The sequence below is a fragment of the Centruroides vittatus genome, unplaced genomic scaffold (genome assembly GCF_030686945.1).
Source record: "Centruroides vittatus isolate TY-2023 unplaced genomic scaffold, ASM3068694v2 contig_1159, whole genome shotgun sequence".
Taxonomy (NCBI): domain Eukaryota; kingdom Metazoa; phylum Arthropoda; class Arachnida; order Scorpiones; family Buthidae; genus Centruroides; species Centruroides vittatus.
Window position 1 is genome coordinate 47,035 of NW_027120745.1, and position 23,609 is coordinate 70,643.

Consider the following 23,609-nt stretch of genomic DNA (forward strand, 5'->3'; position numbering starts at 1 on the left):
TCTTTCTCCAATACGCTACCCCAAGTGTTTGAGTACTCAATCGTCGGTTGTTGCAACTTTTGTCAAGGACGCGATCTTCTCGTGCAAATAATTCTCTTATTTATTGTCACTCTCTGCGAAGAATAACTCTCTTAAAAAGTTCATATCTAAGTCTATAGCCAAGTTATCATCGTCACGTCGCACCTCACAGGTGTTACGCTTCTCGATTCGACCTGCGTTTTCTTATTTCTAAGTGGTTTGGCAGTTTCTTCGCTTTGCCGTTTACAAGATATTTTTAAAAATGTTACCACGGCCGACGATTAGAGAGCTAAATTTGATAACAAGGCAGTAAAAAGTGAAAATAATAAACACAAAGGGCATAATAATAAACCACTTTAATTCCATGACATTCTATAACGGATCAACAGTAATTCATAAAAAAAGAAAAAGAACACTACATGATAAGTATACGAACTGTATATATATAAAAGTGAAGATGTACAACCAAAGATGAATGGCAACATTCCTATGGCCACAGCTATATACAGCAATGTACAATTCGGTATCTACACACGCAGTTAAGATTTCGGTTTGTCCGTCTGTAGTTCTAAATGATCGGGGGCAGACCATCGTCTTTTCCTCTTGGCTTGGTTGGAGAAAGCCGTCTGAGGACCGGATAATTTGGTCACTTCCGTGGGTTGCCTCTGCGACTTACCGGCGTTGTTTTGAGGATTCGACAGAGTAGTAGCGGCGTCTCGATGCGTTAGAGAGATGCAAACGTCACCCACAGACAATTTGTGACAGGATAGGCCGTATCTCTGTCCGGATCTTTCGGGATCGCAGGAAGACCATCCTTGATTGAACACAAAGAAGGGATGCTCCACCGGCGCTTCCACCGTCACCTAAGGCATCGAAAACTTAATATTAACATAAATGCATACTTCGAAATCTTTTCTTTTCTATCGACAATGCGCGATTATAAATTAATTTAATTTTTAAATCTCCTAACTTTACATCAAATAAGTAATTTTTAAGGTCCTATTCCTTTTCGAAATAATTTATAAACTATCCACCAGATGGAGGCATATACCGATTATAAAATCGATACTCTCGATATTTTGCAAAAGTTCTGTGGTTTTGTTAATACAAGTACTGCGTTTTATCCGAAATTATAGAGTATTTTACCAATTTACAGCGACGGAAACGACAAAATAGTTAGGGAAATAATGTCTTAAAAGTCATCGAAGATAAAACTGTATTACGCATTTTCAACACTAGTCAACACGCAAAATCGCGTAGATTGAAAAGTTGCCATTGTTAAACAATACAATTTTTAAAAGGTGTTTTAATATTATACGAGTTTAAATCTGAAGATTAGTAGAATGGGCTAGTAATCATTTTTTAGACAGGGCTGCACACTCAAACTAAGCAGTTAACTTTTTGAAAGGAGGGCTTTTTGTTATTTAAGCAAAGTTTTTAAACAGAATCTTTTCGAGTTTACGATGTAACAACATGGAGCATTTCGATGATCCGTCCTGCAAGGCACGACATACGGAAACTGACCTTTCGTTCGAACGGGATGGAAAAAATAGTTTCGACACGTTAGTTGGTGGATTAGTACCAACGACCCCCCGAAACCAATTGGTTGCGATCTTCAATTTGTTTAAGCCGATTGCCTACCTGTACTTCGTTGTGTCCCACGGAGAAACTCAAGCTGACCGAATCGGACGTCTGAGCCTTTTCTATCTTGATGACGGTACTGGAATCGATGCGCAGATCCGCACTGACTTCGGCACTTTGCAAGAAATCGTCCGTGCTCAAGTTCTCCACCTGCTTCAGTTGTCCGCTGGCTAACTGTATGATGGAGCCTTTCATGAAATACACGGGATACTGCAATTGAGGATTGGACGGCGATGTGTTCTGGCGTCGAACTTGCCAGTTACTCTGTTGAGGTTTCGGTTGAGAATTGTTGGGAGCGATCACTCGCGGGAGTTTGGCCGAGGGTTCCTCCCTGTGTCTTTGAATGGGAGGCGCCGATAGAGGCGCCTCTCCCGCTAAACCGGCGGGTGGCTCTACGATGTGGATGCTAGGAGGACGTAAGATGCGGTGTTTGAGAGATCCCTCTTTTCCGGTAGGAACTCGATAGGATGCCGACGGTTGGGACTGCTCCTTGCCGACTTCGGAGCTCGATGTTTTCGTGTGTCTAGGTGACGAAATGGTTTCTTCCGCGCTTCGGCGAACTTTTGAAGTCTTGGTGGTGTCGCCGTGTCCTTGACCCTGAGTGTGAACGCCGAAGGACTTGGAAGGACTGAAGTATTGTCTGGGTGGACTAGAATACGGTGATCCTTGGCCATACGGGTAGTAACCGGAGAAACTGGCAGCGTGAGCTTGGTAGAGATGGATGCCACTAGAGGTAGACGTCGACGAAGATGTGGGGTAGATGCGATTGTGGTCCGAACTTCCGGGTACGGCGGGAGGCGGGCGAAATAGACTACCGGAATTTCCGATAATCCTAGCCGAGTCCGAACCGGTCATTTGAATGGGCGAGGTAGAAGAACGACGAGTCTTTTCACCGAGCCACACGTGCTGCTCGCCGCACGGATCGGTCGTAGCTGTCATGCCCTCTGGCCCATTCATGGGCACTTTGCCGATACCGCATGTGATGCTGCTGTCGGAGGAGCTGCGAGGTTTATTAATGACACGACACTTGATTGGGCTTCTATCTTCTATTTTCACTGTCGGTCCAACAGGAGACTCTGTCAGACCTTCCTTGGGTTCCGCATTCCTAGTCGCTCTGGCTATTTCCTTCTCGAGTATTCTTTCCTTGGTTTCACCTCTGTTAACTATCGTAGGCGTCGTCTGTTTGAGGGAACCGAACCAGGATGGAGGAAAAGCGTAACTGGGCCAGTAGTAAGGACTCAGAGGCAACAGAGGGTCGTTGGCGAGAAGATCGTTGGCAGTGTGTCTGCTTCGGCACAGAGTGTAGTTGGGATGATTGATAGACAACATAGACCCCGCGCTTCCTGAAAAGAACACAAGACGGTTTGGAAATCATTTTTGGTCAATTTTATTAGAAAAACCAACATTTAACTCTAAATATAAACATATCCGACAACGAGGGTACGCCGAATAGCGAAATGCTTAAAAGTTTACGTCGAGTACCGCTTTTCCATCATGACCCGTCTTTTTAATTAGTGAGTGAGGGGTTATTTTTGACTAGCTGCATACCTCTGGCTAGACAGAAACGTCTTCCAGAAGTTTGAAGGGCCTCCCGCTAGGTAAACAGAGGGATTAAGATACGAAGGAAAGTGTTAATACCCAGAAAAATGATTGATTTCGGTTAAGTAGCGATGCCCCGTCAGATATGTACTCGGAACATCTATCACAGACCATCTGGCATCTGACAACTGGTTCCTACTTGCCCTCTGGACACCAACGGCCCCTCGGACTTTCTCGTTTATTTTTATCGTGGTTTCGTCCTCGTCGGAGACAGCTGAGTAAAATGCCAATGACGTCACAGTAGCGTAATCAATAGACGATCGAATAGCTACCTATGACGTCAGACACTTACGTCATCACACACTCAATTCCTTTTTGTACTCCGAAGGGATCGAATTGCTTCGGAAACGAAAACTCCCTCTTTAAAATCGAGAGTCACCGTTTGTTTCTCTTCTCCGAAAACAATGACGTATCCCAACGTCGGTGACGTAACACTTGTTGCCGTTTCGTCTTAGGCAAATCGGGCAGGGAAGACGATCGTTGCGACGAGATATCCTCTTCTGTCTCCGGAAGAGTTAGATAAAAGGACAAGGCGGATTATCTCCGAACGGAAGGGGCGAAGGTACCGGGATCGACGACGACACCGTGACGTCATCTTCGGAAATACGACGGCTACGCATAATCGACGACACTATTCGGAACAATAGTCGAAGAGCGGAGGAATTCGAGAAATGCGTCCAGCCGTGACGAAACGACCTTGGATTTGTCGGTAAAGCTCGACCGTACCCGATACGCGGCTGCTATATTTACTCCGATAGTATAAGAGTAATTCCCTAAACTTTCGTTACACCCCTAATTTTCCAACCCAAGGGCCCCGGGGCCTTTCTCGACGCGTCGGCGATTAACGACACGTCTAACCGTCTGGTATTTTCTGGCCGATGGGTCATTCTCGTGTGACAATCTGCAAGCAATTAAGCGAGGCGGCAGGAGTAAACAGTGGTCGGAAATGAATCAGTAACAAGCCAAGTCTTGTGTGGGTAGCGATCCAGGGATGGCAGCCAAGTCACTGGCTCGAGTAAATACCATAGTACGAGTGCGTGGCGGGAGGGAACGCCGCATACCATCCGGCGGGGAAAGGGGAACGGCTGAAAAGAAAACTATCCAATGACCTAAACCCTACGCTCGGTTGCACAAAGATGCCCGGGACTAGCGCTAACCTCGAAGAATACACAATCTCCCCCCAGCGCGAGCGCGACGCGCACCTGCATCGCAATGACCTCTTCGACGCGCGTTACGCCGGCTGGCAATACGCAGCGTTATAGGACAGTTGGGTTAAGGTAGACGAGAGAATAACACACTCACCTCTACATTCCTTCTCCGCACGCCGTCAGCTGCCCTGGCAACAGCGGAGAAGCGCACATGGTTCCCAGACCGAGGCAATTGCGCAACCAGGCTGCGTGCACCATCGACAACGCACGAAAGAAGGCGACTAAACTTTTACTCTCTCGACGTTCTCCATGTATTTTTTCGTTCCACTTCACCCGGATTAGCCGTCGACGCATGCTCCGAACGGGGGAAGTACGCCGTGACGTCAGACCCGGGAGCTTCTTGGCAGAAAATAGCCCCTGCACTTTTTCGGGAGTAGCAGACGCCGTTCCTAAATTTTCTCTGGCTCTTAATAGCCGAAGCGGCAAAAAAAAACCCGACAAAACGTGGACGGAGAGGCTGAATGGAGCAAAGGTGGCATTCCTCGCAAAAATATTTCAAAAAAGCGTGCTTTAGCGCCATCGGGCGCCAAAATCGGAGCGCCGGAAAAGTTTGGCCGACGGCGAAAAGGTCAATCACCCCGACACCTATCTACGTACAATTGAATGCTCCTCCCCTGCGCTACCCTCTACTTCCATTCGGAAAACCGTGCATAAACTTTTACGATTAAAAAGTCCCTCTTTCTAGTTTCCACCGCGCTACGTCCGACTAATGATATTCGTAACATAGTTATTAAACTTGCGGCGCGACGCATACGCGCTTTGCAGCGAGTGTTGTCCGCTGGCGCACCCGCGTTACTTATATTTTTGCGAGTAGAAGAGCAAAAACGCGGATTAGGCTGCGGGTGACGGAAAATAAGAGTCGTAAGTAAGCGAAGAGGAGTTAGGGCAGACACACAGACGCTCTTACCGTTGTCCGGTCGAAGAGTCGAGTAGGAGCCGTCCAGAGGCACCATTAAGTTGACGCCGGATCCACTCATAATGTCATGTGGCGGCCACGGGGTGGATGGGTTTAATGGGAGAAGCGCAGACCGCTCGTCGCTTACTTAAACGAGCGCGTCGGCCGCTTCCATCTCATTGGACTGTCGACTCGTCTCCTAGCAACCCGAGCACGTGTAGAACGCACCGTCCGCGCCTAGCTTCTACGCAACGACTGCAGCGCCCCACGTGGGCCGATTTGGCGTCGTCGTCATTCGACCACCCCTACCTGGGCTTCGGCTAATTACGCCTCTCGATTATCCGGGATGGAGGAGGTGGGTGGGAACCGGGTTCGAGGATCGTATGGCACGGTCATCCGAAACTCTTTAATTAAAGAAGGGTGCCGTTTCGCGGAAGAATTCGACGATTCGTAGATCGTTAAACACTCGACACTTCGGCCGACTACCAAAGTGCTCATTATCCGACGAGACGGCATTAATTATTTATTATCCGCTATTAACCGATTACGTCGCTTTTTCCGGGAACGTTTTGTTCCCATTAAACTCGACCGGGCTGGTGACCACCGCAGACGTTCGTTGCGTTGCTGAACGTTATTTATTTTTCTCTCCTTACGTTCGACCCCTCTTCTCGGGCGACCGGAATCGATCGCCAATTAAATCGCCGAAAACCTCGGCGGCGTAGGCGGGAAGCGACAGGTGTGGACGGACGAAAGTCGACACTACAATACAGTTAACGATTCATTTCCTCACGCGTGACTATAAAGGTCACAGTTCGCTACTCCATGACGTATCGTATGCGTACCCCTCTGGAATTTCGCTCTTCCAGCTGTCGAGGTTGGGCAATGCGCTTTTAATCGGACGTGGGATTCGTCATATCTAGTTTACAGAAGTCGGAGGGTGATATTAAGCGCGCGATAAGTGACGAGTCGGTAGTGCGATTGACACTATTTGCCGCTTCTTCTTCCATTAGCCTTTATGTCCGTACGAAGCCCGAAAGCTTTTATTAATACCGCTTCGCGTATCTGGTGTTTGCCAGCCCATATTATTCGGACATTTACCGTTTTAAAAACGTAAACGGACGGGATGGGCTTTGTTTAATGCATTTTTAAAAAACACGCCGATGCCAGTATTATGTATTGGCTAATCGATTATCGAATGCTCCGAGAAACATGAATGAACGGATTCGGATGCGTTCCTGTAAACGGACGTTTAAGAGAAAGCGAACAAATAATTATCTACACCAGTTGATGGAAGTCTGAACGAGTTCTCTGTGTTCTTCCAAAAACGCCAACAAATTAGAAAAGTGCAGGTTTTTTTTGGAAAGACGATTCGGCCATTTGGATCTGGAAATCGTTAGTTTCGAACGAGTAAATACGAGTTTAGCCACCGAATACGTTCCGAACGCGCCCGTGTTGTGTCGGAGCTTTTCGAGATTCGAACTCCCAGACCCGGTCGGCTAAAGACCGGATTCTTGGCCTAGTCTGGGCCAAACACCTGGTCTTTAACCTATAGTTCGGATGTTGCGCCATTATCGAACGGGATTTTCTGCACGTTCTGCAGCTTGTCGAGTATGCTCGCTTCGCTCCGGCGATTTGTCACTAGCGAAATTTTTCGATGGCTCGACTCTCGATTAAGTCGTCAGACGTAGTGACGTTTGCTAATTTATCATCTCGCTAGTTACCCCAAGAATGTCGAACGCAGCAATTTCGATATCTGAGGGTCGAAATTAATCTAAAAAAAAAAAATAATAAAAAATGCCGATCCTTCGCTAGACCCCCGATATTCGAGAGTTCGAGACAGATTACATCGACAAACGGGTTTTCCACTCGGAACGTGACGTTTCGGAAGAGTGTGATCCACCTTTCCAGACACCTGCAACTCCACCTCAAACTCATAACAAAATAATTCTTGCCGAGTAATGTCTCCTTAACTGTAGAATATATATTCGGGGTGAGGGCCGATTAGTTAATTTTCCAATCACGATCTTAGTCATGCAAGTGACTCGCTCCTCTTACTAAATCGTGTTCCATCTAATTAACCATACCTCTGCATCTTAAAAAGTTTTCTACTTTTTATCGACATACTTTAAATATTCCTGCAGGTGTCAAAAATCGGCCCTGTTCGCAAAAATCTGGTTCGTCCCCTCTCGCTTACGTGCGATCTCAGTGTGCTCGAGAAAAATCTTTATAAATATGCACCCTGCAAAATTTCGGCTTCCAAACGAATTTTGTTGCATAGCAAATGCGCTTTCTCGATTATCGAATCATATTTTGCAGAAATTTATTTTGTTTATTGCGTTTAAACGGAGAATTTTTGCAGGCTAAAACCTATTAAGATGCTCAAAGGAATGCAATTTGCGATTAAAAATATATTTACGACCGTCTTTCTACATTGCATCGGTTACGTTTTCTAACCAAACTGCGCATTCTATTAAGAAAAACTTCTTCAATTCCGATCGGATATTTGCTCGTTCTGCTACAAATTTTCTACTCATTCCGCCAAAAACTTAAATATTTGATAACTTTGTGTTGCCTGTTTTTGCAAAAAATTTCATTGGCGTGGACAAAATTAAAAGTTTAGATTCAAGGTTCTCGAAATGCATCCCACTTTAAAACTGCTTGTCGAATCAAATTTCATTTTGCACGGCTCTTCTTCAAACATGTATCAAATTAAAAATTCAATAATTGTTTTCGGTAGATAAGATCTTCGTCTCACATCGTTGAAAAAAGTCAATGTTGAAGATTTTGTTTGTCAGAATCATCTTCAGATCATCGCCCCATATGACGATACGTATGCCAATTTAAGAAATTCTGTGTATTCTTATCTGATGAATCGGGGTAGATGAAAGTGGAAGAATCAGTTGTCAGAGGAGAGATTTTCTTATTGAAGGAGAAGAAAAAGTTAATATCTCATCAAGGGGCTTTCATAGATCTTATTCAGAGTGAAATGCTTAGATAGCGAGTGAAAAACAAACTATTTGTTTTTGCCTAAAGCATGAATACTGGCTGATTACAGAGTGACAAAACAAAAGGTCGTCGTCATTGAGTTTTTAACAGGTCTGATTTAACCGCGTGCTCGCACTCGATCGATTTTCGCTTCGATATTTGATCGATCACAACGTTTTCGATCGATCAAGACGGACAGACGGTATAGGTAGAAGGCGACCGGTTAGTCGAGCCATGAATAATGATGGCTCCTTATCTTCAGTTATCTATTCGTAGCTAAAGACCCTTTGCTTAATCGCATGGGCGCTGCTGCGACAGTTGTCGAAACTTTAGCATAATTGATAATTGGCAAGATAGTGTTGGCGAGATGCTAACTTAATTCGTTTACATTACGTCTCTATAAAATTCTGGATGTCGATCTCATTTGAACCTGTTTCTGGAAGGCAATCGCTGTCTCTGCTTCAACAGAGGGCGGATGTATATGGAAATTGCTAGACCAAATTGAGGTAGCAGGTTTTGCTTACATCCACTCTCTCTCGAAGTAAGTATTGTGTTACAATAGTCGAAGAATCTGTATATTCTAGAAAGTATCGAAAGAGCTGATTACTTTGGAAGGCACCAAAGAATCCATATCCTCTCGAGGCAAAGATTATTGTAGAAAGTATCGAAATCTGTAACAAGAAATGCTGCATTTTTCTATTTACTAGGCTAGTACATCCCCGAGGATTAATTAGTCGTTCGAAGAAAGTTGTAGCAGCAGAAAGACGAATCTCGTAAAGAGAATCCGTAGAGAAACGCCCGGGGGTGTCTCACAAGCTCAGTTAAGGTCAGGCACATTATACGAGAAGAATAGTGCTTTAATACATTATCCACCCCTCTCCCTCCACCAGCTATTATCCACAGTGCCTATTGTTTACACCATCACTTCGCTTGGCTTAACTAATTCATACGTTATCGAGTTCGTTATTAATGACGTGTGAAATTGTTACTATTTCGCGGTTACGGCCTTTTTTTTCTTTTACCCAGTTATTAAGGTTTAAATTCCGTGGATCGGAAAAAAGGAGGCCGAAGTTGAGTTTCTCTTCTCAATCGTGCGCTGGCGGCCACGGTTAGAGTCTGCCCTTGAGCCCCCCCCCCTTAAAGTAGAAGGAATTTATATGTTTCGTCGCTCTTATTTACGTTTTCTTCGGAGTGTAGAAGCGGTCGGAGGGTTCGAACGGATACACGTGTCGATGCACGTCGTGGACATCCCGGGCAGGAGAATTCGAACGTAGATGGTTGCTTCCTGCACCGCTCATCTCCGGTTGCCGGGCGACGCCGACCCGGGCAACAACGTCTAACCCCATTAGATCAATAGAAGTTTCAAGGTCGGGCAAGGGCGGCGTTGCCACGGCAACCGCTGATGCGGCGATGTGCCAACAACACGTGTGTCCGGGGATAAACAAGTCCAAATTCAGTGGCAGAAAGACGGAAAAGAGCGTCGTGATTCCCTTAATTATCATGGCGGACACGAATCGCCCACGGTCGAGCGCACCTGCACTTTCGTCCTTTTTATGCTCTATTACGCGATACTTTCTGCTAATTGTTAAATTTTCACTTAACTCGGCAGCACGCGGCCTCTTGCCAATGGATCATCACTCCTCGTCCTACCCGGGTTTAGCCGAGTCGAACGAACCCACGTTCGCACCCGAACCCCATTACCTCCGATGATCGAAAATGCAATATTGCTTCCAGGTACGGATGCAACGCTTGCAAATTTTAAATTAACTTCGTTTCTACAGGAATTAATTCACGGAAAAACGGGATTAGCATTATTTTTGGAGTGTAAACTCTACAGCGCAGAGAAGTGGCAATTTTTAGAAGTCGTGACGCCCTCTAGAAGAAACTTTTCCTTTGATACCACGTCAAAATTACACTTAACGAAACATTTCGATCGGCCACGCGATTATAGAACTTTTAGATTATTTAGTGCCAAAATCTTGCTATCGATGATGCAGAATTAGATCTTTTTCTATAGAAGCTCGTACAGTTCCCATTCTGTCGAAATGTCTCGTAAAATTCGGGCAACTTCTGAATGGAATCGGTCGAGTTCAACTGCGTACGGATTGAGGGATACTAAAATGTTTTTCCATAAAATTAAGATAAAGAAAAATCCAGGATATCAACATACTCGTATCTACTCTGATTCAGCATTGTGCGGATTTCTGTAATAAGTACGGTTTAATAAATTAAGTCCAAGCAAGGAAATAATGGCAAATTTTGGAAGAATATCGGATCATTTTTCCGCGAAATCAAAATCTAGATCATTTCCATTTAACTACTTGGAATTTTTCAGAAGATGCTATTGTGTCATCCATGTAAATGACCATTCCTCTAGAGTATTTTAGTCGAAAGCTTCTAGAAGAACAATTCCGAGAATTCTACAGTAGTTCTAAGAATGTAACGTAGAGTGCCAAAGTCATTTGTAACCGGGAATTCTAAGAATGCGTATAGAGATAAAGGGAAAGATAGGGTGGCAAATTTCGATATTTGGTGGAGGTGGAACGGTCCGAGGACGTTGTCCTCGGAAGATATAGGCGAGAACACCTGTGTCCAGATGCAGTCGGTCGGAAGAATGAACGGTAAATAGGCTCTTTGGTCGAGCAATTAGCCGACTTCTGCGAAGATATCTTTGCCGGTCCATAACGAAATTCGGCGCTGTCCACCCGAAACGGCGTGCAAGAAGCCAACAAGTTTATTGGCACCGCACGCTCCGCCTCTCGATGCGCGTGCCAACAAAGAACACACAAAAAAAATTTCCAATCCTGGGCAAGTTTTTCGGATATTATCGAGAATTTACGATCGAAGGACATTCGTCAATCCGGCTAGATCGATAGGACCGCCAATTCCGACTCGAAACGGGGTCGTTCGCTCGTGGCCTAAGATCCCCCCCGTCGTAAACTGTCAATGGTCGAGGAGGGAGGAGTATCGATTACGATCAAGATATCTGTCGTTCGACGTTATACTTTCAATTTAGAGATGGAATTATTAAGTAGATTATAATGTTTTTCAGTTTTTGAAATCTTGATTTATAGTCGGATGGTGCAAGATTACAAAAACGCTCGAATGCAATGACACTTAAGCACAGAAACTATGTTCTGTAGATCTGTTGATAATCGTAATGCCGTTTAGGCATGCACGAGTGAAAGCCGACGAGACCGTATCCGGCCGAAATTTCGGCACATTCTATTAAAATTCGAGAAATTCCATCAACTTTAAAGCGATTTCCACTCTCTCGCAACGCTTACTAAGGTGAAAAAAGTGAAGAAGAGCGAAAGAAAGTGATATATTCTGCATAAATAATTTTTCTCACGAAGTTAGACGAAGTGTATTTATGCCTACAGACATCTGGACACGTCCTTGCATTGTCTTACCATTAGTTTTTTCTCGTCTTTGATTAATTCAATTTTTTCGTTAGGTCGGACGCAGTTGGCCATCCCGAAAATAAAACTTTTCTGTTCTGCATAAAGTATATTTCGTTTCGAGTAACGTGCAAAATGCTCGTAACAATACGTAAAGCGCTAGCGTTACTCCATGCACTTTCGTACTAGCGACTTAATGTCCCATAAATCAAGCGTGTGAACTGATGTAGAAATTTTTGCGGATGTTTTCGCGCGTTTTTACGAATTTACGTTTGAAAAACGAATTGTTAAATAAAACACTGAAAGGAAAGCAATTCAGTGAAGGAGAAGACCGTTTTTATGTTCTAAAATTATCGAATAGCGAATGAACGAGTAGATTTTTTCGAACAATGAGTCGAAGCTCCCGACAACAATGGAAGGATTCACCAAAGTATTTGGAGTTGCCCCGTTTCGGGTGGTGCAAAAACTCCGCGCCAGGACCCTCGAATATACACATTTTAGCACGTTCATTGACGACAGAAATCCCTCTATTCCAAATGAAAGTTTCGTGTAAATCGAGCGAGACTATTATTTTTTTTCTGCACTTTTCTAGACGATGTCGGACCTATACCCAACCAACAATTGTAAGGAAAGAGGCGGCTCGACTCTCACCTGACCCTCTTCGTCTGGCATCTGTCTGACCTCTCCTCCGATTACGTCATTCGAGAGGCCCCTATTCATTCAGAATGGCGCGCATACCGCTTGTGCGCAGGTGGGTTCTCTACATTCCTGCACATCTTAACAACTGCGATAAAAAGGGTTTATTATTGGACAGTCGCTGGACGGTTGTAACTTACAAGATTAATTTTGATCCTCCGTTAGGTAATTAGTTCCTGGGAGATTTCTTGTGTTTGTTCTCTTTCACATTAACGCATAAATCGTCGGTAAACTGGGTCGGCCACTACCACTCTCCAACATTTTGCTGCAGATTATTGCGAGAAAATCGCCGAATCGCAAATCCAGCCAGGCATTTAAAAGCAATATACACATTCCATACCACATTTATTCTTTATTTGACTATTTTATGCTGTAAAATGGATAAATATAGTATAATACTGTTGGGGCATGAACACTTCACTACAGAATATCGCCATTTTTATGAAAAAAAGAAGGAAATCCTTAAACTGCGTTTTACAGAGTAGTTTTAAGAGTAATCGTTTTATTCTACGTCACGTTTATTTCTATTTTTAACTATTTACGAGCGTAAAATGGTTGTATATAGTATAATGATAACCAGTTATGTAACATTGCTAGAGGTATGAACACTAGTATAGATCTAACCTTGCCACTTTAGTGAAAAAATCCGCATAGTGTATATCGCACAAGAGAAAGTTTAAGATGCTAAGCTGCTTGTTCTATGTTCTGTTTGTTTCTATATATAACTGCTTATGCTCGTAAGGTATGCACATATATAACAGTAACTGAACATTTTACTTGAGGGGTAAATTTTTCACAATAGGACCTTGCCACTTTTGTAAAAAATTCGTTAAATCGCTACTCGAAGGGGAGTTTAAGGAGTCACTTGTATAATTTATTCACTTCACACCCGATTTATTTCCATATTTAACCATTTTTTACCCACGACGGGGCATATATAATGGTAATCTGTTACAGGAAAATGTGCTGGGGGGATGAGTTCTTCTCCGTAAATTCTGGTAACTAAATCGCTAAATCGCGACTATAGAAGGAAATTTAACATATTTTAAATCCGGATTATATTCGTATTTAACTGTTATTGGCAAGTTTCCGATCATAACTATTGTTACTTAGAAGGGAGCGAACATTCGGATCTGTCGACTTTGCGAGAAAATCGCTAAATCGCGAACGGAGAAAGGAGTTTTCAGAGTAATCTACTCATTTTATGTCCGATTTATTTCCATATTTAGCCATTTTTCGCTCGTAAGGGAACGCATAATGGGTAACCGGTTACAGAACATACGCTGGAGGGATAATAGGCAACTCGGTAAAAGGTTAGTTTTGTTTTACAGCGCGGTTTACGACTCTCGTTCGTGCTTTTCTCTCTTACAAGATGACAAACTCTTCTCGATCAATAAAGACACTTTACGATTCAAATTCGCTCTTTGTTCGGTAATTATAGATTATAAACGAGATGTTCGTAACTGTTTCCTCCTTAACGACCGACTTGTTAACACGCTACTTCTAGAAAAACCTACGGAATTTCGTGGTAGGCTCCCACACCATCGACATTTCTTCTTTCTAAGTAACGAAATTTAACAGTTTGTTTAGCTAATACGCGATGTTTAGCATTCGAAAAAGTCAGCAAAATTCGGATTACATTCGCAAATTGTTTGCAGTTACGCACGAGATTTTTGTAGCTTTTTAGATGGTCGCATTACAATTTTATAGCTTTTTGATTGGTCAGTTTTCGGGTGTAATTGCTCGTATTATGAGGTACTTGCAGTGATGTTTTGCAATATTTAAACTATCAAATTATGCAAGGTATGATTCATTTTATATACTTTTTTTAAAATCAAATGTGTAATATTTGCAGTTGTTTTTTAGTCGTTCAACTGTTTGGCATTTTCGCCAATGCATTTTTTTTTGGTAGTATTTTCATTGGTTAGTGTTCAGATGGTGCTTGAGAGGTTTTTTAAAGCGGCCTTTTAATTAGTCATATATGCGATAGGTATCATGACATGTGCCGTTTTTCGTCTTTAAACTGGAGAAGTTTGATTTATTTTGTAGCTTAGATCGACTGATACACTTAAGTTTTAAATACTCGAATTTTAAATCATTTTATAGTTTATAAACTTGACAATTTGGTCTTTTTTAAAAAGTTTTTAGTGAATATATTCGTCCGATCGGGCTTTAAACGCGTAATTTAACATTAATGCCCCTAAAACGGGAGACAGTTTAGTTAAAAACTCCATTCTGAGTGTAATAATTACCTAATTTTACCGTTTTGAGGTTTTTTTTATACAGTCGCGAAGCTTTATAAGTAATTAAATCTTCACGACAACTATGTTCTTCTTTTTAATTGATATATCGGAAAAGTATTCTGTAATTTGTGTAACGTTTCAGCGAGGCGTAACTTTATGCTCAAGTGAAGTTTTAACATTATGCAAGCTCGTTTATAATTTCAGCTGGGGAGATTTTAGTTAAAGCAGCTTTTACAAGCCATATTTGAGGTTGTTTCCTAGCTTTCACAGTGTAATAATAGACAAATGCTAAGTGTAATAGATAGCCTATAGCTCTTACATTCGCATCTGACCTGTCAAATCAGTGCACGGAGGCTAAGAGTAGGGTGTAGTGTTCTGGGAGTCGTTTTATCTAGAAGAGAGTCTTCCAAATTCGGGTCTGCAAACGATAAGAATTGGGCTAAATTTACTTTAAGAGTTATTAAAGGTCAAACGAGAAAACGACTTTCGGATATCGGTCACGGGCCGCCTGTTCTTTTATTTGTATTTGGACAGCACGAGCGAATGTCACAATAGGGAATGACGAGGCCGCTCCTCCCACTCGGCACTTAATGATACTTCGGAGGTAGAAAGAGCCTTTTTTTCCTCTCGCTCCATCCGCGGTCACGAGAGGCTCGTGACGAGAAACTATTCGTCACGCTCTCGTAATTTCACGATTATAGTGTGCGATTTCATTAACAAAGACACCTGCGACTCCACGCGTGGCCAACGACACGCTCCAACCCCTACTTATTAAATGGCGTTATTAATTAAAGGAGGGATGCAGAATACTACACTGGCGAATTATTCGAGCGTCTCTTTTCACAACCGCTCTTCAATGTCAGTCGGCTTCTTGAAAGAAAGGCTATTTTTGACAGAATGGTCCGCTAATATCGTTCGTCTGAAGAGGAGGATCTTTCTGGCAGATTTTCAAGACGATGAGGGCACCGCGTTGCCAGAAATAAAAGCGTAGCGCGATGGCTGACCGAACAGAGTATTTATAACATTAACGGGAAATGCAGACAGACGGCAGACTCGGAACACGAACAGAGTCGTCCTTGAACACAAGTGACCACTCGGAAGCGTATAATGCGCGTGGCTGCGCTCTTCTGCCCCCTTCACGCAAATGTCGAGTAGGAACGTCGGAAATTACGTCAAAGTGGGAAAAAGTAGGAATTTGGAGCGTATTCTCGGTTTTTGGAAAGGGTGGAAGAACTTTTTTCGAGCGAAGGAGAGGCCGTAGGTGGTCCGCTGGAAAGTCGAAACGTTATATAAATTCTTTCTGCCGGTTTTATGATTACTGTAAATCACCACCCTCTCCGCCTTTTCCTTTGGGTCTTTAAGTCTCCCGCCATTGTGCCTCCGACACAAAATGTTAGTCGCATACCTTTCGACTCGGCTGTGACAAAGCTGGCGAGTCGAATGCCAACCCTCCCCGGACCGGAAAAAATGCGAATTACTCGACTAACTGCGCTTCTGTTCCTCTCTGACCACTCCATCTTCCATTTTCTTTCTTCGGGGACGGCAAATATGTCTTTGTCTACCCATCGAAAATCTGATACCTGACTACGACTATTTCAAAACATAAATAAATAAAAGAAAGCGTTCGATTTATCTTCCAGGATCCTTTAATTGAGTTGCGACTATTTAAATCTGGTCTCCTCCTCTCCAGCAACCGATTAAAAGCAAATAAAAGGGGAGTTCCCCGATGATTATCTTTTAACATTTTATCATAATGCTAAGTGAGTTGTCGACGTCTTGTTTCGGAAGATACATTCTAGCAGTCGTTTACGGGGTCGGAGGTCATCGCGTCGTTTTAATACATAAGTAAAGACATAAGAAATTCCACTTGGTTTTCGTCTATCCGAAAACTGGTTCTAGACTCATCCGGCTTTCTACCAGCGAGACCAGAAAAAAATGGCCAGTACAAAACGCACTAAAACTGCATAAAACATCACGCACGTTCATAATAATCTTTCTGCCGCAGCCTTAAACTCTTAAAAGATGCAATACCCTATCGAAATTAATGCAGGTGGCTCGATCGAGAGGAACTATAAATCGCTTTATGTACAGATTGAAGCCGTGTAAAAGTTTACGGCGCTTAAAAACGCACCGAGAACGCAAAAAATTGCACTTTTTTTCTCTTTGTGGCATCTTTGGCAAGTTCTCTCGGATTTAAAAAACGGTTTTCATTTAAAATCGTCCACGGATAACTTATGCAAAACAGAAATAAATGTTCCTTTCTGCACACTTCCCGGCGATACAAAGCAAAACTTTCAAACATTCGACACTTTGCAAAATACAGTTTAAACAATTTACTCGTAAACTAAGGAACGAATATATTTCTTATATATTCGTTCCTTAGTTCACGGTAATTCACGAAGAGGTAAGAAATTCACGGTAATTTATTGTACCGGATTCGGTATTTATTTTGACAAAGAGAGGAAATTTAAAATGGAAATTTGTAAAGCGGGTCGACTAATTTACTCGTCGAACAAATAAAAATAAAAAGAAAAACTGGAAATTTAAAAGGTCCCGAAGAATGCATTAATGTAATCGGATGGGTACAGGTGCGATAGAGCAACTGACACTCGGTCTAACCAGATATTTTGCACCTGTACGCATCCGATAATATCGATACATCGATGTCTGGCATCGTAGACCTAAGTGCGTGGGGCTAAGTTATCACGAATGCCAGTTCTTGCCGAAAAAATTCGACCCACTTAATTCTCGCAAACGTTTTTATTTTGCATAAATACGACATTCGTGACAGAAGTCCATTCGGTTACGCTCGGTTTTTCGTAACTTTCTTCTACCGAATTTCCGATTCCATCATTACGTGCCAATTATCCGTTTTTTGCTATTTTATTATCCGCATTTTTTTAACATTGCCTAACGGTCATCCGCTTTTTTCCTTATCTAATTCGTTGCTTTATCTACCGCTCTCTTCGCGTCGTTTATTTATTTGGTCTTCCGTTCTTTTGCATAAATCATTCTTCGGGACCTCTAAATTTTCCCAAAACGGACTCATTTTTGACATTTTTATCGCTAATAAATTCAAACCGTTGGCTCGCAGGTTAGCTAATTAGCAAAGTAGAGCTAAACATAAAAAATCAACAAAGTTAATGTATCGATTAAGCTCTGGTAGTTACGTCTACTCGCCCGAAGAGCGGAGTAGTCGAAATGTCTGTCGTTGGCGCAGAAAAGCCACTTAAATAGCGTTTGTTTATACATTTTTCTTGCTAATTCTCAACGTAATACGTTACGAAGAGTTAATAAATCTCCACGCTAGTGTAACAAGACGTCCCTTGTGATCGATACTCGAGCACTGGCGTAACGAAACGCTCGCGTTAGAACAGTTTGCAAACTGTTGCGTATTGCATATGTATTATTTTTTCTCTTGTGTTTTTTCACACCAGACAGGCCTGGTACAGAAAGACGAGCGCGTTTATTCCCGTCTTGGCTAAAGTTATTTTTCTGTCTGCAAAGTTGCGAACCGGAAGCCAGCCGAAAAAAGTATACGTAGCGTATATCTAAAGCCGCGACTGTATATAAATCTACACAGTTGTACAGAAGTCGATGAAGTGTAAACGCGGTTTCCTCATCGAAAAGCCAACGTTTGACTCCTTAATTGGACATCGTTCCACACGTTACGCATATCAAAAAGCCGAGGATTTCCCCCTATCTGCTTTCAACATCGTTACGAGTTATTGGATGAAGATTGCTTAACTACTAAATGCTTTTTTGCCAATTAAAAATTTAAAAACTGTATTAAATGCGTTGCCGTTCATCTTTGCGTTGGTTCCTATTTTAAGCTTAATCCCTTCTTTAAAAAAAAGACCTTCCTCCCCTCCGTTGACGATTATAAAATTACATTTATTAAATTTTTATCATTTTAATGGTCTATGAATAGCAAATGAATACAAGTAGGGAAAGCTTAACACCTACGACACTATTGGAGGCGAGAGAACTTAAAATATTTACTTATCTGCGTGTAGATCGAGGTGTGTTTTAGTATCGAATGCTGAAAATATAACTATTGGAGATGTGTTTGAAGTGTTATTCCATATTCCACGTACACAAGGTTATCTCACTTTAAGTGATGTTGTTGAATTATCACAGAAGGATTAAAGGAAAAAGATTAAGCCGTCTTAGAGAGTTGTCTACATAATGGTTTTCCTTCAAAGGTTATCCACGAAAACTCTCCCGTCTTTGTAGATTATCTGTCCATCTTAGAGGGTTTATCGTGATGAATTGCCCCGTTTTAATTCGGGGATATTTACTTTTAAGAGGTTAATCTACGATGTCTAGCCTTTACATCCTCTTAAGATTATCCTGCATTAGATATTCTTTCGGGATTAGTTGTAAAGGACTGAATCGTCTAGAAAACCTTGAAATGTTATCTGCAGAGATTTATTTTGTTTTCTTTAGTCTCGAAGAATTACCAGCAAGCACTATCTTATTTTATCCAGTCCCGAAGTAGTTATTTATGGATGAGTACTTTTATTAAGTATTGAAAAATTATACACGAAGGATTAATCCTAACAGATCATTAGATAACGCTTCAGCATCGCCAACAGTGTTAATTTTGTATGAAGGATCCTCCCCGTTTTGCGATTTCTATTAAAATCGCGTTAGAAATATCACCGATCCCACACCAATACTTCTGTATTTGTGCATTAACAGAGGAAATAAAGTGTAGACCGCAGAAAAATAAAAATAAACGCAAATTCTTTAAGAAACTGCTCGTTTTCTCGATAAAAATGTCATATTTGGAATATAATTAGAAGTTATTCGACGAGAAAATGTCTAGTATCATTCATTCCCATATTGGAGAAAGTCATCGAGTATATTTTCCCAGATTATGTTTAGTAATTTCCAATAAACACTTTGCGTTGAAGAGTTAATAAATCTCGACGCGGAGAATCAACAGCGAGTGCAACAAGATGTCCCTTGTGATCAATACTGCAACTGTTCTCGCTGCAGCACTTTCTCGGAAAATTAAATCATCTTCAAAGGTCGGGGCGGCTCAAGGTTATGCTTTCCATCTATCTGGGTCACGTGGTACGGAGAAGGCTTTGTAATTTCCTGTGTTTATTTGTCAAAAATACGAAAGGTGAGGGATTTAACTCCCACGTTCATTTGTATTGCGGCAGAATAATTTTACACTCTTCGCCCCCATTATCTAAGGATAATCACGTTTTAAACCATATTTAGTTAATTACAACAGCGTTCTCTTTATTTGCTCAGATTTTTCTTCTGCAAAAGCCGAAAAAAACGAAAGACTAACGCGTGTATCGGTATTTGCATTGGCTACATTATAGAAAATTTAATTGTTCAAAAACGGATTTTCGTTTGAAACAAACCGGATCAGGTTTGATCACAGTTGTAGAACAAAATTAGGTTATACTTACCTAACCTAATTCTATGCTGATATAAACAAGCAAACACGAGTTTAAGTCTCCATATCCGACGCAAAGTACAAGTTCGGTTCTCGGTTACGCGCATTTAAAATATGTGTACGTCTGTCTGCATTGCAAAGCAGTAATCGTTTGCAAGATCATGTTTAAACAACACATGCATACACCGGACGCTTGTGTACTTGTTTATATAAGAAGGAATCCGGAATCCTGGGGTTCCGGTGGCATTATAAGCGATGTCCATCTTCGTCGAGTGAATGTTTGCATAGACACGAAGGGAGGAGTGTGTCGGATGTATAGCATTTGCAGTTTGTATGGTCAGGTGTCCGGTGCCTTTCTTTAAAACAAATTGAAGATTACCGAAAGGACGTGAGACCGAACAGTAAAATGCGATTATTCGAGATCGACGCGGGGAGGAAATCTGGCGTTATTGTCAGCCGATGGACTTCGAAGGTCAGAGGTCGAGCCGCCACGTCTGGGTGGTCCCTTTCGGTCACGGTCTCGCTGCAATTTGAGGCAAACCAAGCGCGTCGGGTGGAACAATTTAACTCGTCGCCGTCACGTGTCTCTGGGGTACAGCTTAGAATCCGTATTACTTTCTCTAATCTCTGTGCGAAGGAGCTTCCAAAAAAAAGCACTCCCCCGTCTGACCGGAGATACGAAGAAGGTCACCATACTGGAAAATGCTGCATCGCCATCTGGTGTCGGCATCGGAAAGAACACCAGAGTTTAAAAAAAGAACATAATTGAGCTGTGTAAACACAACTAATAACAATGGTTCCGCACACGAGAAGTAGTGTACTCGTCTACGTCCCCTTTGTTCCACAACAATACGGTTACCGTGTACGTAAAAATGACGTTATCGCGTATCGCATCTCGTCGAAACTATTAAATGTTTCAAAATTTCGATACATAAAACTACCTTTTTACAATTTCATAATAGAGACAGAATAATTTCTTTTCTTGTTTTTTGTATCATCAAAGCGTTTTGCACCATTAATTATTATTACTCTAAGAGGGAAACCAGAATTTTGCATCGATAAGTAAAAATTATTACAATTAAAGCGCAATAAAATAGTATATTGTTGCGTATAAAAAGCGGATTACCACATTTTTGATCCTCCCTCGGAGCGAGTAGTATTTAAGCCCGGGACGACGAATGACCTTGAACTCGGATTACGCCATCTGGCGCCAGGTTTGCGAACCATCTCGCCTCCATTAATGCCCGCATTTTACTTTTACTGATTTTTACTTCCTTTTATTATTAATTATCTCGCTTTTAAACAGGATGAAACCGACTTTCCTTTATCGAAACTTCCTATTGATGTCATCGTTATTAAGTTTGCGTAGTCGTTACCTCGATACGACAAAATTCCGGATAAAGCAACACTTATTCCAGCATTTCCGGGTTTTAAGCTGGGATATTTAATATACACTACTGCAGTATGTATACGGGTAGCCATATTGCAGGTACAGATAAGAGTCGCTAGCTTTCGTCGCGTGTTGCTTTCTTACATATTACACGTTACACACACCACCCTGAAAATTCGGTTATCCTAAAAGGATTACCAACGATTTTTTACATTTTTTGTTTTCCTACTCTCGCTTAAGCACATTTTCTTCGTTTTAAAACGTTCTTGGCGGAAGAATTACAGATAACAACGGCAATTTTCATACGGATGCTATATACCTCCACGAAAGTGCTTCCATCTGTTGAGCGAATCTTCGACGACACATTTTACTAAAAACAAATTCCTCACCCTCTACCCGCGCGGGCGTAGGACTCGGAGGGGAGAAAACGGTGAAATATTGTACGTAATTTATTTTCTAAGCTCTGATGTTTGTAAGAAACGAATCCCGTTCGAACTGGTGTAAAACACACGAGTAGGCGTAGAGGTAAATTTTGAATTCGAGGTAGTGTACTGTACATTATCGAGAGGTTAGGTAATTGTCGGAACAGAAGAAGAAGCAACGGTAACAGATAGAATAAAGCGATTTCTTTGGAGGATAGACGATAATAATTAGATATTCGCCGGAGAAAATGCGATAAACATCTACTCCTCTTTGTATTTTGACGGCGACGGAGTAAGAAGTTTCGTTCCATTCTTACAACCTTTCCGACGATCGATAACGTCGGTTCAATGGGTGAAGCGATTTGTGAATGGCACACGAGACCGTCTGACTCGATAAGGTTTGTTTCTCTTAGATTTCAGACGATTGATCAGATGAAACAGACGATAGCCACACTTCAATTGAGGAAATCGCCGATGGATCGAACCACTTATCTCCTGTTAAATTCCCGATTTAGTCTTCCTAACACGGTCGACGGGCAGCCAAAGCGTTAAAGGCGAAGAAGATGGCGTTTTACGCTTAAAAAAAACACTGGAATTCCTTTTGTAATTCCGGTACGTGCCGTATTACCACCTGCAGCGGGCGTGATGAAGGCAGGTGTTACGTCGATCTGGCTACGCTACGCGCATTAAATAGGCTATAAAATTATATGCTTACGTAAGATAAAAGTTACTTACACATCCCGTTTAAAATATCATCCGTACGGAATTATGGAAACCGAAAAAGCAAGTTGCTATGGCTAAATAAACAGTGTCGAACACGTTTCCTCAGAGATAAGTGACCTAGATTGGGCGTCACAACAAATGTTAACATCTCATTGACCCGCGATGTCTGTGTGCGGCGCTTGGTCGACGTAGCAACCAGACGAATAACGTGAATGGTTTCGACGTAACATTCATCCCACAATTATCCTCCGATCCGATTATCTGCTATCGAACCTGCGCCACCGTAACGACGTATTTATAATTTCGCTTTCTACATACCCGAATCGTCCGTCGTCTATTAAACTCTCCCTCCCCTCTCGTTGTTATCGAATTATACGTTAAGAAACGTCACGTAAGAAACGTTTGCCATCACTCACCATCTCGTTAGGTGTGTGTTTCGTAGAATAAATCCTTAGATCTAGAGGTTTGCCTTTGACTTTCGGGGCTTCGTTAACAGACAGACGAGATCAATACTGTTAGATTACGGTGTAGCTGCACGCGGGGCGCTTCGGTTGGTGTATCCACGGTTTGAAAATGCTTTGGGTAGTCTCCTCCTCTACCTCTATTTCTTCTTTTTTTTTATATATGTAGAAATTTCCATTTAATTAATTTTATACGCAGTCCTTCCGTTTTAAAGCTTTCACTTTTAATCTTCCTTCTTCGTATAACTGTAATGACGAAATCGCTAAATTATTTATTATTTTCTACGGTTTCTCGATAGAATTTTCGACACGTTCGATACGTAAATTTGCCTGTTTGCTCGTGAGTAAATTACAATTATTTACGCCTCGTAACATAAGCCTATTGGATATTTCTTTCCCTCCTTTTTAAAACCCGTTTCGCCTTAAAATCGATATTTTAAAATTTCATTTAACAAACAAACTGTTTTGTTACGTCGTAGATACAAAGTAACGAGATAATTTACTCCAT

At 42.0% G+C, this 23,609-nt stretch overlaps 1 protein-coding gene across 5 annotated transcripts; it reads right to left on the bottom strand.

The window, feature by feature from the left end:
- Positions 1–359: 359 nt before the first annotated feature.
- On the bottom strand, positions 360–23,247 carry LOC136980228 (uncharacterized). 5 transcript variants are annotated; one of them, XM_067276330.1, is made up of 3 exons: positions 23,057–23,247; positions 1,660–3,002; positions 360–881 (listed from the first exon to the last, which is right to left on the bottom strand). In XM_067276330.1, exons 2-3 carry the CDS (start codon positions 2,986–2,988, stop codon positions 558–560), a joined length of 1,653 nt encoding a protein of 550 aa, XP_067132431.1. In that variant the 5' UTR covers positions 2,989–3,002; positions 23,057–23,247; the 3' UTR covers positions 360–557. The 5 variants fall into 5 exon arrangements, with proteins under 5 accessions (XP_067132431.1, XP_067132440.1, XP_067132448.1 ...); XM_067276339.1 differs by lacking the exon at positions 23,057–23,247 and adding an exon at positions 22,653–23,020; XM_067276347.1 differs by lacking the exon at positions 23,057–23,247 and adding an exon at positions 21,232–21,652.
- Positions 23,248–23,609: the final 362 nt, after the last annotated feature.

Bases quoted from the DNA above. Each gene is read 5' to 3' on its own strand.
- LOC136980228 (XM_067276325.1), bottom strand. From the start codon at position 5,443: ATGAGTGGATCCGGCGTCAACTTAATGGTGCCTCTGGACGGCTCCTAC. The intron at 3,003-5,373 runs GTAAGAGCGTCT...TGTTCTTTTCAG, and splicing joins GACTCTTCGACCGGACAACG to GAAGCGCGGGGTCTATGTTG. The intron at 882-1,659 runs GTAGGCAATCGG...TCGATGCCTTAG, and splicing joins TGGGACACAACGAAGTACAG to GTGACGGTGGAAGCGCCGGT.